We start from the raw sequence: 15,446 nt of genomic DNA on the forward strand, positions 1-15,446 counted from the left end.
GCAAGTGCTTGTTTAAACATGTTAAGTTTCATTTCACAACAGCCAAAAGTTTTAAGCACTACTGGAAAAGATTACTAGGTGTGATCAATATACTATAGACATCTTGTATATCCTTTAATATCTGTTTATTAAAACAGTCAGTTCTCAGGTACTTTTTTGGCTTATTATTATTACATCTTATACATTTCTTTGCAAAATAAAAACTATAATTTCTATAATTTATAGAAGTAATGCAAATGAGTGGACTGTCCTTGTATCTGCTGTGTGTTGGGGTGTGTATGTGTTTGTGGGGGGGGTATATGTTCATGGCTTAATAGTATGTCTCCTTTTCCACCCAGCCTGAAAAGAGAGGACAAACAGATCAGAGATATGTCTTTTAGAAAATGACAAACCTCATTGATTTAATTTAGGATTTGTAAATATTTGCTGTAATCTGCATCTCATAGTGCAACATAGCCACAGACATAATAGACATTTTGTATTTACCTCCTGGGTTCCGTCTAAGTAGGTATCTTCTTGCCTCATCATAAAGGAAGATGAGCAGTGAATATGGGAAGGCACAAAACCACCAGCACGGTCTGAAAGGGATAAATCATAATTGGCTCAAAATAAGACTCAATTAATGTGAATCAATTTGTAGAAGAACGAAAGAGCAGAGAGTGTAAATTTGATTTATTTGGTATAACAGATTAGGCCTTGTCTTAGACTATGATTATTTCTATAAAATAATTGAAAAATTAATCATTTGTATAGAAATCACAATATGATAGTGAATTTTCAATATCCAAGAACTCCAATTTTAAGTATAGCCTGTATCAACAATGTCATCATAAGCTTTAAGTGAGCTAATTTAAACTAATAACACAGAGCTTGTCAAGTGCCTGTAGAGGAAAAATTAAAAGCAACCAAACACCCATGTGTTGTGACAATATAACCACAACTAACTGGCAGTCTGGTACACTCTGTTAAAGCCTCAAGCCAGAAAAGGTGGATATTCTGGACTTCTTGGCCAAAATAATATGCCTGGACCTTAATTTATAGAAAATAATCGTAATTTAGAAATCCCAATCAGATATTTTCCTCAAATTGTTCAGCCCTATTATAAAAGCATACCTCACATTGGCCACCTACATTATATCCACACCCATTTTCTATTTTATCAGGCCCACTTACCATACAAGTTCCATGTGTGGTTCTACAATTTCTCTGAATTTGTTAGCCCAGTGGTCAGGAACCCCCAGGACCACCACTACTGTGTGGTGTTTCATTCTCAGCAGTGCAGTGACACTAATATGGTAGTGGCATGTTAGTGTGTGCATGTTCTGCGCAGAGTGAATCACACACAGCGGTGTTACTAAAGCTTTTCAAACAACACAGTGTCACTGCTTGCTTGACAATGATCCATCAAAATATATACCAAATACCAAAAATATATACCAAATACCAAAAATATCCAGCCAACAGCATGCTGTGGTCATAAACTGACCACTGATGAAGGACTGTAGGATGACTAACACAAACTGTGCAGCAACAGATGAGCTATTGTCTCTGACATTACATCTGGTAGGAAGGTGTATTTAATAGAGTAGACAGTGAGTGGACAAAGTGTTTAAAATCTCCAGCAACACTTCTGTGTCTGATCCCCTTATACTACCATGTCAGTGTCACTGCTGTGCTGAGAATGATCCACCTTCCACAAAAATACCTGCTCAGTGGTGGTCCTGACCACTGATGAATGGGGTATATGGACCTCATAAAATGGACAATGAGTGTAGATACAAGTTAGTGTGTGGTTCTATTTTGGTTCAACACAGACTGTTATAAAATATTACCTGCTTTGTTGAAATACTCATCTTAGCATATTCATAATGTCGTAGTCAAACAAACCAAGAAACAAACAAATGCACTATAAAGCAAACTTACTTGAGTGGATACATTCTAAGGGCAACATCCATGCCTGGGCAATAGGACAGGAAAGCTGCCAGAGCTGTCTCCTCAAACAGCCCAAATATTAAGATTTTGTTCCTGAACAAAAAAGAAACAAAGAAAGAAAGAAAGAAAAAGAGAGGAAAAATTGTTATGTTTTATATCCCCTTGGTTTAGTTTGTTATGGAAGAAGAAGTACTACATTACACTCCAAAACTTTCTGACAACTTGTTATTGACCCATAATGAAATGGCTTTGTTTACTTACTTCATTCCCTGTTGTAGGATGGAATTCCTCCTGGTCTTACAGATAATTAAGTCAGCCCACTGCACAATTACAATACTGGCAAAGAATGCAGTGTGGCATGTGTACTCCACAATTTTTCTGCGTTCATAAGTCTGTAATAGTGATGAGGAAAGAATTACAAAAAGGACATTCTAGTGTGAAATCAAAGGGAGTTTGTTTTTATCTGTATAACCATATTTGCGCTACTTACCCATTGTTGGCCATAACTGTCTTCTAAATCATTATAAAATTTATCATCCCAGTTGACACGTAATCCTATTAGGTCTGAAGGCAGGAATCCATTCTCTGCCAGGATCACAAAGTAAGTGAAGAACCCTGCAGTAGCTTGCATCATTCCTATAAGAAAGAAAAATACATCTCGCTGAAAAGCTCAGGGCTGATAATATTTACATAACTCCATCGTGATACCCTTCATGTGACATGTTTTGATGTAGCAGCATAAAGCTGAAAAAAAGGGGTCATTTGTATAGTCAGTGTTCTCTTACCAATTTGACCATATGCCATACTGATGAGCCTTTCATTCACCAATTTGTCGGTTTTAGCATTTCTGGGCTGCCTCTTCATGATATCACTCTCAGCAGCTTCGTAGGCCAAAGAGATAGCAGGTACCTGTAATATAAACAAATATAAGCAAAATAAAATGCAATCATCATGTCGTATCTATTGTTTTCCAAAACTAGATAAATTGTCTGCTTCTGCTTTTTGCTAAGAACCAAGCCTTAAACTTCCTGGATAAAATCTGAGATATTTGGTGTAACAGAATAAATTACCAACATACCATGTCAGTTCCCAGGTCAATACACAGAATAGTGACAGTGCCCAGAGGAAGAGGAATGTTAGCAATAATAAAGAGAAGGAAAGGTGAAATCTCAGGAATGTTGCTGGTCAAGGTGTAGGCAATTGATTTCTTCAAGTTGTCAAAAATCAGACGGCCTGGAGAGAGAATAATCATTTTAGCAAAATACACAAATATTGTTTGCAAAATCTTCAGCTTTGTTAACTTTCCAGATGGGTTTTCTACCTTCCTCCACTCCAGTCACAATGGAAGCAAAGTTGTCGTCCAGAAGAATCATGTCAGCAGCCTGTTTGGAGACATCAGATCCAGCAATACCCATAGCTACACCAATGTCAGCCTTCTTCAGAGCAGGAGAATCGTTCACACCATCACCAGTCACAGCCACAATGGCACCCTGTTGGCAAAACAACATATCTGGAAGTTAAAGACTGAAACACTGACTGAAACTTCCAAAATATCAGTATAAAGCAAAATTTCTTTCCCAAAATAACTTGGTTACCTGTCGTTGGCAACCCTCGACAATGATCAGCTTTTGCTGTGGAGAGGTTCTGGCAAAGACAATCTCGGTGTGGTGACTAAGGATGTCATCCAGTTGATCAGATGTCATGTCCTTCAAATCTCCACCATGGACAACACAGGCCTTTGCATCCCTGCAAATAAGAGTTGTTTACATCTGAAGAACTCTTGGAGATCACTGAAGACTCACTTTTTAGATGAATTACTCATAAGTTTTCAAGTTACCTGGGGTTGACCTCTCCAACAGGAACGTTCAGACGAGCAGCAATGTCTTCTACAGTCTCATTGCCCTCAGAAATGATGCCCACACCCTTAGCGATTGCTTTAGCTGTAATTGGATGGTCCCCAGTGACCATAATAACCTAAGAATACAAAAGGTGTTAAGATACAGTGGTCTTCTAGTTACGTTTGCTGCTTATGCATTTCAAAGGAGGCAAAGTTCCTGTGACAGTACGAAAGGTAAAGGGCTTTACTTTGATTCCAGCACTCCTGCACTTGCCCACTGCATCAGGTACGGCAGCACGAGGCGGGTCAATCATTGCCATGAGTCCAACAAAGCACAAGTTCTCAGTGGGAAAGTTCAGCTCTTCAGTATCAAATGCAAAGCCCTCAGGGAACTGGTCGTCAGGGAGGCTAAAATGGCAGAAACCTGCAAGGAAAGACCTTAATGGTTTTTGTATGCTTAAATGTAGTTTACCTATATACCCAGACAAAACAAGACCAGTTATCATCCACCTAACATGGCCTACCTAGCACTCTTTCTCCAAGACCTCCCAGCTCCACATAAGCATTCTGGAAAGCATCTTTCAGTTCTTCATCTAAGGGTTGCTCTTTTCCGTGAAGCAAAATAGTTGAGCATCGGTCCAGGATCCTCTCAGGAGCTCCCTTCATTACTAGCAGATGCTTGGTCTCTGAGGAGTTAGGGTTCTTGTGGATTGAGAGCTAGAGCAATGGGACCTAGATGTTAGTATGTCCAACTGGTTTCTTAAAACACTTTTATTCTGAATGATTAAATTTATAAATGAAGTACCTGGTATTTGTTGGTAGAGTTGAAAGGGATCTCAGCAACCTTTTGGTACTTGTCTCTTATTTCTTTCACTGAACCACAACAGAGCTCAATACATTTCAGCAAGGCAGACTCTGAGGCATCACCAGCAGTTTCTCTCTGGAAAAAAAGGAATCAATTTGATTTACGTCACAATATTTGCTCTTAAAGATTCTAATTTTATAGCATTAGAAAGACTACTTTTTATTGCATGACCTAAGATGGATATCTGGTGATAAATGTAATCATATAGCAGGGCACACCTTAAGAATTGGAACATTGGCCTGATCAGCAAGGAAGACAGCACGGTTGCACAGGCCAGCCACACGAGCAAGTGCTGACCATGTGGGAGAGCTTCTATCAAATGAGGTTCCACTCTGGTTCTCTGTGGTGTCAGCTTCATGGATCTGGTTGTCAAACCACATGTGAGCCACAGTCATACGGTTCTGGGTCAGTGTTCCAGTCTTGTCAGAGCAAATGGTGGAGGTGGAGCCAAGTGTCTCTACAGCTTCAAGATTCTTCACCAGGCAATTCTTCTTGGCCATTCGCTTTGCAGTCAGAGTCAGACAGACCTACACAAAGCAAAAATAGACATAGATTAAAATGTAGTCTTTCAGTCGGCAACATCCTAATGCATAGTCCCCAACGGAAAGCTGCATTTGTCCATTATCGTCTTTGTGTAAAATTAATATGTTTATTTGTATATGAAGACATGAACTTTGCGTGTAGGAAGGACATTTATTTTTGAGGGATAATCCAGCAAATTTTGTTAAACTGTTTTTCGTTTTTTGATAGAAATTGGAATATAAATATAATATTTCTAGTACTCACAGTGACTGTGGCGAGTAGACCCTCTGGCACATTGGCAACAATGATTCCAATAAGGAAAATGACAGCTTCCAGCCAGCCATATCCAAGGATGAGGGACAGAACGAAGAAGGACACGCCCAGGAAAACAGCTACACCAGTGATAATGTGGATGAAGTGCTCAATCTCTTTGGCAATTGGGGTCTGTCCAACTTCAAGGCTGGAGGCAAGGGTAGCAATACGGCCCATGACAGTGCGATCACCAGTGTTGATGACAATACCCCTAGCAGAACCTGAAGAAGATTTATTTCTTTATTTATCTATTTATTTATTTATTTGCCTACTGATTTGTATTGAAAAGTTCATGTGATTTATTTTTATACCTTCAACACAGTTTGTGGAAAAGAATGCAATGTTTCTTGTTTCCAGAGGGTTGTCATTGGAGAAGTCAGGAGTACGAGTTTGAGGTTCTGATTCACCAGTAAGGGAAGAGTTGTCCACCTGAAAGGTAAGCATCAAGTTGATATTTGATTGTCTTAAAAATGAAACATTTATCAGTATAAAATAGTTTGTTTTTGGCAATGCTAACTTAAAAGTAGCCACAGCATGGGGAACATTTGATTGTATCTTCTGAATGGAGATCTAGAGAGGAATGTTAATATGTAACTGGAAGCATAGTGGAGAACAGTGTATATAGTTTTTGATTATGTGTTAGCAAGGATGGATGATGATATCGGAATCATATTAGTATTGGCAGATAATTGCTTAAAAGAGTCATTAACTGCATCAGTCAGATGTTTGATTGATATATCAAAACAATATTTGATAACATGTTTATTATACACCAGAGGAGCAAAATGTTAAGGCTGGTCTGCTGTGCTACAGTGTTTACATTTTGTTCATTTTACTGCATTTGTAAACCTATAGAAATATATGTTATATTTCACTGTAATGGTCATCCAGGTAGATCTAGATTTTATGAAGGTTCATATATTGGCATTGGTAACAGCATTAGCAGTTATGTACTCGAAAAATATCAGATATCGGCATCGGCCCACAATTCCCATATCGATGCATCCCAATCTGTTAGCTTAGATTAATGCCACAAAAGTAAAAAGAAGTATTTATAGTAAATATGTGTTGTCTGTACTGGTATCGTCTAATGCTACAGCATATATTTCGGTAAGCTGAAAAAGTCCCATAACACTTTTGGATGCAGTTTAGTCTTGATACCAGCCATAGTGTGTGAAAACTGCATGACCTTGCTGTGAAAATGTGAATGGCTGCAGGATGAGTAAAAAATGGGGGGCCTGGACATTGAAATCAAGTATAGCTTGACCCATTTTGATAATTCAAAATTCCACAATTTCTAAAAGACAAAAAATATACTTAGTATATAATTTAACATTTAAAGCAAATAAATAAATAAAATGAGTACTACTATTCAAATAATTATTCTAACTCTATAGATTTAATTATAGAGCTATATGGACAGAAAAGATTGAGTGAATAATTAAATGATCAAATAGCTTAAATGCCCAGCACTGATTAAAAAATTCCAGCATTCCAGCATTGCTGGTATAATCAAGTTAGCATAATAATTTTAATGGCGTCACCTTGCATCCATGTGCAGAGATAACACGCAGATCAGCAGGGATTCGGTCACCACCCTTAACCTCCACAAGGTCACCAACCACCACTTCCTCAGCATTAATACTCTTCTTCTCACCGTCTCGAATAACCAGGGCTTGCTGTATAAGCAAAATACAGCTAAATAAGTAATATCAGATAAGTAGTAAAGTTAAGTTTCTCACCATTGGAACATTGTTTTATGGTTTTATACCTGTGGGACAAGGTTCTTGAAGGATTCCATGATCTTTGAACTCTTAGCCTCTTGATAGTATGAGAAACATCCCGTGATCATCACGACAGCAGATAGCACAATACCAAGGTACAGCTGCAGGAAAAAGAATGTAGGAATGTGTGAGTGAGAGTGATAGAGACATAAGACTAGGATGCTATGTTACAGTATTAACAAAGTAAATACATCACTTTATTAGGTGCATTGCATCTAAACTCATCGTCCATTTTATCTGGTCCACTTACCATAAAGATGCACTTTGTAGTTTTGCAAATACAGACTGTATTCTGTATCTGTTTCTCTGTATAATTTGTTAGCCTTTACACCATTCATCAATGGATAGTGCCCCCATGGGACCACCATTGAACAATTATTACTTGGGTGATGGAGCATTCTCAGGTCATTGCTGAGCTGAGAATAGTCCACCAACTAAAAATATCCAGTGAACAGCATCCTGTGGTCAAAAACCGACCACTGATGAAAGACTAGATGTTGACTAACACAAACAGCGCAGCAACCAATGAGGTATCTAACGTCTTTAACTTCACATCTGCAAGGTGTGTCTAATCGAGCCTAAAAACTCCAGCAAGCGCAATACACCCTAACAGTAGTACTTGCTCAGTGGTGGTCCTGTGGGGGGTCTTGACCATTTATGAACAGGGCAGAGAAGAGCCAACAAATTATGCTGTGAAACAAATGGACTTCAGTCTGCAATTGTAGAACTATAAAGTGCACCTTTGTGGTTATTGGACCTGATAAAATAGACAATGAAGGTAGGTGTAACTAGTAAAGTGGGCAGTAAGTGTATATACAACTGAAATAGAAAAAAAAACAGACTGAATTATCTTACGTTATCATTTGCTGGTTCATCTTCTGAGGCAGCCTGGATCCCATATGCCAGAAAGCAAAGTATAGCTCCAATCCACAGTAAAGTAGAAAACCCACCAAAGAGCTGTTTGCAAAACTTGACCCATTCTGGAGTAGTTGGCGGGGGAGTCAAAGCATTGGGTCCATCACGTGCAAGGATCTCTTTTGCACGAGAGGCAGATAAACCCTTAAAAAAAGGAAAAAAAAAAAAGAAAGAAAGAAAGAAAAAAAACATGTTAGCTATTTATTATTTGACAAGTTAGGTACAAGTTGCCATGTAACTCATTGTCTAGCTGTACTTTGTCTTTAAGATGGTTTACGTTGTTTTAAATTCTAATCTTTCAAAAACTTCCTCTAATGGAAATAACCCGAATGGTTAAAAAAAGATTTTTTTCTAGAGCCAGTAACATTTGTACTTACTCTGGTCAGGTCAGTGCCATATTTACGATGAAGCTCATCCAAGGTTAACTTATGATCATCCTTTAGGATAGCAAAAAAGAATCAAATTTGAGCTAACATAGCAACCCAAACAGTAAAACAGCAATATTAGTTTATGAATGTGAATTGCCTGGTGGAGTTTCTCACCAGATCAACTTCTTTCTTAAGATCATCCATGTCCTTGTCTTGTTTCTTTCCCTTTTTCTTTTTTTTCCCCCCATCTTCTGAAGTCGCAGCCAGCTTGTATTTATCACTGCCCTTCTGAGCAAAGATACAGAGAAAGAAATTACTCATGAAGGTAAGACAAAAGCATGATGGCACACAGACTGTGCCACAGCCAAAGCACCAACATATTAGAAAATCAAATAAAATCTGGTTAAATGTAACAAAAAATGTGTTAACTCAGCAGTGCAGTTAAGAAAAATCTTTCCAACTTACGCCTAACCCCATTTTTCCTTTTTTCAGCAGTTTTCCTGTATTCAGCAGTAAATTGTTAATCTCAGTGGAGATACATCAGAGGCTCTGCAGTTCCAAAACAAGTTTGCAAACCTTTATAGCTTACCAGCTCACCTGCCTGAAGGGGAGGAGATTTGACTACATTGGGAGGAGTTTGGCAGGTGGAATTTAGATTTTATTTTTATAATCCATTCAACCTTCATATGTATGCTTGGACTTTCAATGACAACCAATGACAAAAGTCCTTTGCCACAGTAACCATATATATGGAGTGCTGTAGCAAAAGAGATCAGCGTTTTCCCTATGTCTGTTAATCATTTACACAGACCATCCCCTTATTCTACATTGATAAGAGGTTTGAGGAATGATTGATATTTGCTTCCTCACCGAGTATGAACATACTTTTCTGATGATATTTATTTTGACTTTCTGTTACAAAAGAGATATGCTTTATCCCCCAAATATATGTTATGATCCCACTCAGTTCTAACTAAAGTTGAAGCCAAAATCTTTCAAAGAAAATAATTAAACCCTTTATAGACTTCCAGACATATTCTATGACAGTAAGAATAATGTTGAATGCAAACTTTAATCTCTTCCATGTTTTGTAAACAGGTGGCTGTTTGTTGTTGGTTGGTACTGGATAGCTTAAGATAAGAGTAGCAAAGCCTCCATGTCCTTCCCACAGTACCAGATGTTCACATGATTCTCACACTCATTTCAGCACACAGAAGAGTACAGCTGGTGGTGCCAAAATGTCAATTTGCATGTGAATTTGTCTGAAATGCCTCTCCCATCCTATACAAATAGTTTGTCCTGGTGAATACCTGGAAAAGCACAGGAGGAGTGTAGAGTGATTTTGTAGAAGTGCCACAGTGAGTATCTGTGAAGTCTGTACATATGAATGGGAGCAATCAATAGTGGGTACTCAAGGTGAAATCCAGAGGAATGTCATGTCATTAATGTCCAGAGCCTCTTTAAAATGAGCTGAACGTTTCGTCTTGTTAAAGATTAAAACTGTAGTTGACTTTGCTTTATGTGGTTACATTTTAATAATCCTCATTCTTACCTGCCATAAACCTCTAACATTCATTAACTTTGAACTACAAAGGACAGAAGGCCACTGCAGTAACAGAACCAGTTTTAAGCAAGTGACCTGAGACACAGACAAGTAACTCTACACTCAAGAGCACCGACTTACCCTGCAACAAGTGCTCTTTTGACTAAAAGTTTTGAGAATAATGAAGGGTCTGTGCTCAATCTTTTCGCTTGTTCCTGAATAGAACACTGTGAACTCTCCTATGTAGAAGGAGTAAGGATGTCTTTTTAAGAACTAAATTACATTTAAGTTTCAACAAGTGTCACAAACCACCACCATGATAGCCTGAGTTAAAATGCACCAGCAGTTTAAATGATGACCAAGCAAATTGTTTGGAAAAATAAAGAGTGCTGCCACATTTCCTATACTTTAGTGTTTTTTTTAAGTCAGTCCTGAGGAGAGCAGGGCACAGGCTAAGACATCTTGTTTTTTGCTACACAAGTTGAGCAAGATAAATATTTTATGCAGGGAGCCTACACATCTCTGCTTCAAATGAAAACTTACCTACTGTCCATGGACATTTCTGCCAAAAGTGAGTGAAAACATTACAACTTACCCCAAAGGCAAGGTATCTAACAGACACAAGAGCTAGTTGTCCCAGTCTCTGAAAGTATGTAGTTGCACGACACAAGTAATCAATAAAATTGTATGTTTTTAAACTAGACAAGCTTTTCTACTTTAATGCGTAAAAACATATCACTGCTGTTGGAAGAAAACCTTGTATCTCCATTTTTGTCGTTTCTCAGTTTTTGACATTTGGCCTTTACATTGTGTGTAAATTTCATGATAAATGGACCGAAAGAAATGGCCCAAAATGATTTGGAAACAAGTCTGGTCCCATTGACTTACATTAAAAGTAAAGTAGGTTTTTTCCTTCTCCTGTAAAGTTACCATTTTGGAGATACGAGGTTTTCTTCCAACAACAGCGATATGCATCAAGATACATAATTATTTTAGAACACAAAGTAGAAGAGCCAATATCAGCATGATAGAACTGATATATGTTTTGTTTACATGACAACTGTAGTACATTTTTTCATCAATCTGTGCATACAATGTTCAAAATATCGAGTAAATCTGGACCTCTCTCATTGTTTATTTTGGGAGGCATAGTTGTAACAAAGTCCTGGTAGGAAAGTCTATGCACTGGACGACCACCTTGGCAATGCCCCCAAGGAGTTAATTCCACTCATACAAGACCAGGCCTTTATTTCTGTGGTAAAATCTGACAAAAACAGTATAACTAGTTTGTAGTGTTTGGCTTGAGTAATGCACAAAAAAGTTTTTTCAGCTGGTTCTGGCTACTGCTCATGCACATATCTCCTCATAAATGGGGAACTTGCACTTGCAGCTTAAACAGCAAGCTTATTGGCTCATTTCATTGAAAGGCGGGACTTTTTTCTGTAAACAGATGGCATATTGAGAATTACAAGCGTTCATATTTCAACCTACACTAGTCTCCTCTGTTACAATGTCTCTGGTTGTAATAATGTCAAAAATGTGTGGCCTAGCTTTCACTGTGTGTTGTTTATATGTGTAAAAACAGTGCTATATTACAGCGGGGGTCAAGTGCCCTGCCTATGGGAACAATCAGGAATACCCAGTCATTCTTATAAATTGAACCCATCATAGGAATGAGATTCACCTGTCTTACCATTAGGCTTCCAGACACTGTATTTATGCACAATATGTTCTTAAAAATAAAGATCCTGAAATGAGTGCTTTGGTTTCCTAAAAAACCTTCCAGCTGAGTGTTTTGATGAGAATCATCAGTTGAGTAGTCAAAAAGTGTATTCATATATACTCCAAATAACCCTTTTTGGCATAGTATGTTAAACTGCAACAATTACTCAAAGGCAGTAGATAAGCTTTTTGCCTGTTTTGGCCTCCCCAATCCCACATATCACCACTAACCATTTACTTGTTGTGTCTATGTGTGACAGTGGTTGTTCTAGAGCAGTATGTCTTTTAGTGGCTCTAGACTTAACAGTGTTCTTTAGCACGGAATGATTGGGGTGGGGTACGCACTGTATTTTTGACAGGGAGCCACTGGAATGTGACTAGACATCACAACTAAAGAACTTCTCCTCCTAGAGGAAGATAGTTCATTGACATTTTATTTGCTACATTTCTGACTGCTGTTGAACTCGTGCTTTCTCTCTGCTCCATCCAGACAGTAGGTTTCTCCACATCTCCACAATCTGCAAAAAGCCCAGCTCTCGCAGGACTCTGGGGAGGAACAGAGAGCTCATCAAAGAGCAATAAGGGCAATCAATCTGTCTGCACAAGCCTCTCTTTCAGTCACATGGCCATATATACACTGGAAGGGAAATGTCAGCTACAGATGGTAGGAAAAGAGACAGAGAGGTAGCAACTGATCAGGCAACACAATAAACATGTCAACTTTGAAAGAAAGCAGTCTATCGTCTTTTGTGCCTTGTGCTGACCTTATACTTTCTGTAGTCCTCACATAATTTTCAGCAGCATTTAAACCTCCTGGAAGGTTTGCGTCTAACTTGTTTTGCTTAACAAAGAGATTCAAAGTAGGAGACATACTAAGCTTAGTCAGCAATGTGTTGTCATTCTTGAATGCAGGGTTGGGTAATATGATGATATGTTATTATTTTGTTGATAAAGTATGTCACAGTATGCTTCTCTCAGTATAACATGGGTATTGTCAGTGCGTTTAGAACCCTCAATGACTTCATGTATCTTAAAAAAGACAACGTGTAAACAACAACTGTGTGTAGAGTAAAGCAATAAGCCACAAGAGGATGTGCATTGCAATGACTTTGTCACAGATAAGGAGTACTGTTAATTCATTAGTAATAATAATTGAGTCATTCAGTCAATCAATTATTACTTTCAGCCACTTATGACTGTATGTGGCAGTCATTTCATTAATTAAATTTTTGTACAATCATTAATATGTACCAGCATTATGTTAGTATCTAGTCTTGCAGGGCCAGATCTGGTCTCCTAACGAGAATATCTGGTAGTAGTGGGCAATGTATGAATCCATGTCTTAAAAGTGCCCCCAAAAACTCCAAATAAGCATGTAGATATGTACGGTTCAGTCAGCCAAGGGTAGCCTTTTGCTAGCTAGCTGGTTTTGCTTATGTTATTAATAGTACTCCGGCATACCCGGCATAGAGAGGGCACAGCCTTGTTTGTGGTGGATTTCGCTGCAGTCCAGCACCAAAAGTTTACTAAATTGTCCCCAGACATTTCTCATTACAAGACTACATCTAGCCCGGCAAGACTATTTAGCATCAAGCTAATTGTGCCACATATTCACTTTCCTACACTGATTTTAATATAGCTAATAGCAGATTGACCAAGATATCTGAAGCTTGTAGGACATTCAAATAACATTAAATATTAAAATATAATATATTAAAACATATTAAAACAGGAGCCTGTTAGCTATCTGAGCTGATCGGCCTTGTCCTATGTGTTTAGAAACTATACAAGCTGGTTCTTGGTTCTATCAACATGCTCACTGGTCCATATGAGTAGTATAGCAGTCAAAGTTTGTTTCATGAGCAGCACAGTGGTTTTTAATAACTTTTTTGCATTAATACAGAATTCAGTTTCTGTGAGGCAGTGGTAGGTGTATTTTACAGCTCCAAATGCTGCTTTGCCCATCAGATTTTAGAACTCAGTTTATAATAACAATACAAACTGCAGTGGCATCATCTTGTTTTATCGATTTATTTGTAACATAAGCTTGATTTTTTTTACTTTAGTTCCTTCTTAGTTTAATTTCCAACAAAAAAGAAAATTACTTATAATTTTTCATGGCCTATTTAATACTGTTCATGTCACTACTCTTTTATTGTTTGCCTGTTTGCCAAAAAATATCATAATACATATTGCGTATTGTGAAAATGCCTTATTATTAATTAATTATTATGATGTTATACTTGCTATATCATCAACCGTAAGTTATATTAAAATATCAAAATTAAGTGCCACAAAGATATTAGAGGCAATGCATTACTGATTACATTTGAAAATTAAATATGAAAGAGAAGGATTTAAATAAATAGATTAGTTTGAAGTGCTGCTCATTGTGTCTGTACCAAACAGTTACACTGTGGAATGTCAGGACACACAGTCCTGCCTCTGCTCTGTCTCTGAAAGGCCAGAGTGACCAGTCAGATGGTTGCTCACTCACACTGAGGCTTTTGTGTGAGCCAGGCATGCATCATGTGAGAGACCATTGTTCCCAACTAGTGCTGGGGAGAGAAAGAAAGCGATTGTGCGTGTATGTGCGTGAGTGTGTGTGACAGGGTGTAAGCACGATTGTGTGTGTGTGTGGCTAGAGCAGAAGTAGCATACACTAGACAGAGATTTTTTTAGTCTTTATGGCTCAGGTTACCAGACTCCATTTCCACCCCAACAACAGAACTTTCCACTCCTCTTGTTTAGCAGAATAAGGCCTACTTCCTGCTTTTGGCTTTCTCCTTCATCTTTTCAAAAGCCTTGGGCATACCTTGTTCTCATACGGATATTCCACCTAAAGAAAAGCAAGACAACTGGAAAATTTCCAGTTTTCATAATAGAGGCATGTTATCAGTGAAACCCATCTGTAATACAGTCATTGAATGCCCTCATAGGTTTATTTGTTAAACTAGTGCTTAGAGGCAAAAAAAGGTCATAATTAATTACGGAGAAGTTCCACCAATTTTTGCATAAGTCCATGGGAGACTGACCAAAAAAGTCATTCCAAGTGGTTTTATGTGAAATATATATATATATATTGATGTATTTTTACCTTTGTACTTGGCTTTTGCTTACTTTTTCCCCATTTAATTGCTTGTCCTATGTCTGTTTATTTAAACTCTTTCCAAGAATGAAGCTTTAAATGACAGAAGGCAGCCCTGTAACCACAGTAAAGAAAGTTGAGCGCACTAAATGTTCTTATTATACTCTTCATCTAGCTGGAACAGGCAAGTCAGTCAGCATTCCTTATTATGGATCAAGCAGATTTTCATCTGTCTCAGCAATGTATGGTTATGTATCTGTTTGTGTATAAGATGTCTTAGTATGAAGTCTAAACTTGGACTGGACTGCCAGTCAGGAACAAGGATGTTAACATGCCTCCAGGTCTAATGCTTTTGGCAAATCATAGTGTAGAGGGCAAGGACCAACATGAATCTGTTCTTCCCCAACAAATGGAATTATGCATTAAGGGAAGTGTGAAGAACACATCTGAAACTCTTCTCTCATAGCTAATGTATTCCCTATCCACAAGTGCAGTTCAGTATCAAAGCACATAGAAAGGTCCACAATCTAACGTTTCTTTCCCTGCTTCTACAATTGT

General features: G+C 38.0%; 1 protein-coding gene across 2 annotated transcripts; it reads right to left on the minus strand.

Moving 5' to 3' along the window:
- Positions 1 to 108: 108 nt before the first annotated feature.
- Positions 109 to 9,128, minus strand: LOC118798019 (sodium/potassium-transporting ATPase subunit alpha-1). 2 transcript variants are annotated; one of them, XM_036557316.1, is made up of 22 exons: positions 9,001 to 9,128; positions 8,710 to 8,823; positions 8,545 to 8,604; positions 8,108 to 8,311; positions 7,240 to 7,353; positions 7,013 to 7,147; positions 5,780 to 5,897; positions 5,421 to 5,689; positions 4,853 to 5,161; positions 4,575 to 4,709; positions 4,294 to 4,486; positions 4,018 to 4,193; positions 3,770 to 3,906; positions 3,528 to 3,678; positions 3,254 to 3,422; positions 3,011 to 3,165; positions 2,718 to 2,841; positions 2,423 to 2,568; positions 2,194 to 2,324; positions 1,924 to 2,025; positions 487 to 578; positions 109 to 339 (listed from the first exon to the last, which is right to left on the minus strand). In XM_036557316.1, the coding sequence occupies exons 1-22, from the start codon at positions 9,010 to 9,012 to the stop codon at positions 311 to 313; spliced, it is 3,075 nt and encodes a 1,024-aa protein (XP_036413209.1). In that variant the 5' UTR covers positions 9,013 to 9,128; the 3' UTR covers positions 109 to 310. The 2 variants fall into 2 exon arrangements, with proteins under 2 accessions (XP_036413209.1, XP_036413210.1); XM_036557317.1 differs by having other exon boundaries at positions 8,710 to 8,820; positions 9,001 to 9,117.
- Between the last annotated feature and the right edge of the window lie 6,318 nt (positions 9,129 to 15,446).

The sequence above is a fragment of the Colossoma macropomum genome, unplaced genomic scaffold (genome assembly GCF_904425465.1).
Source record: "Colossoma macropomum unplaced genomic scaffold, Colossoma_macropomum, whole genome shotgun sequence".
Taxonomy (NCBI): Eukaryota; Metazoa; Chordata; class Actinopteri; order Characiformes; family Serrasalmidae; genus Colossoma; species Colossoma macropomum.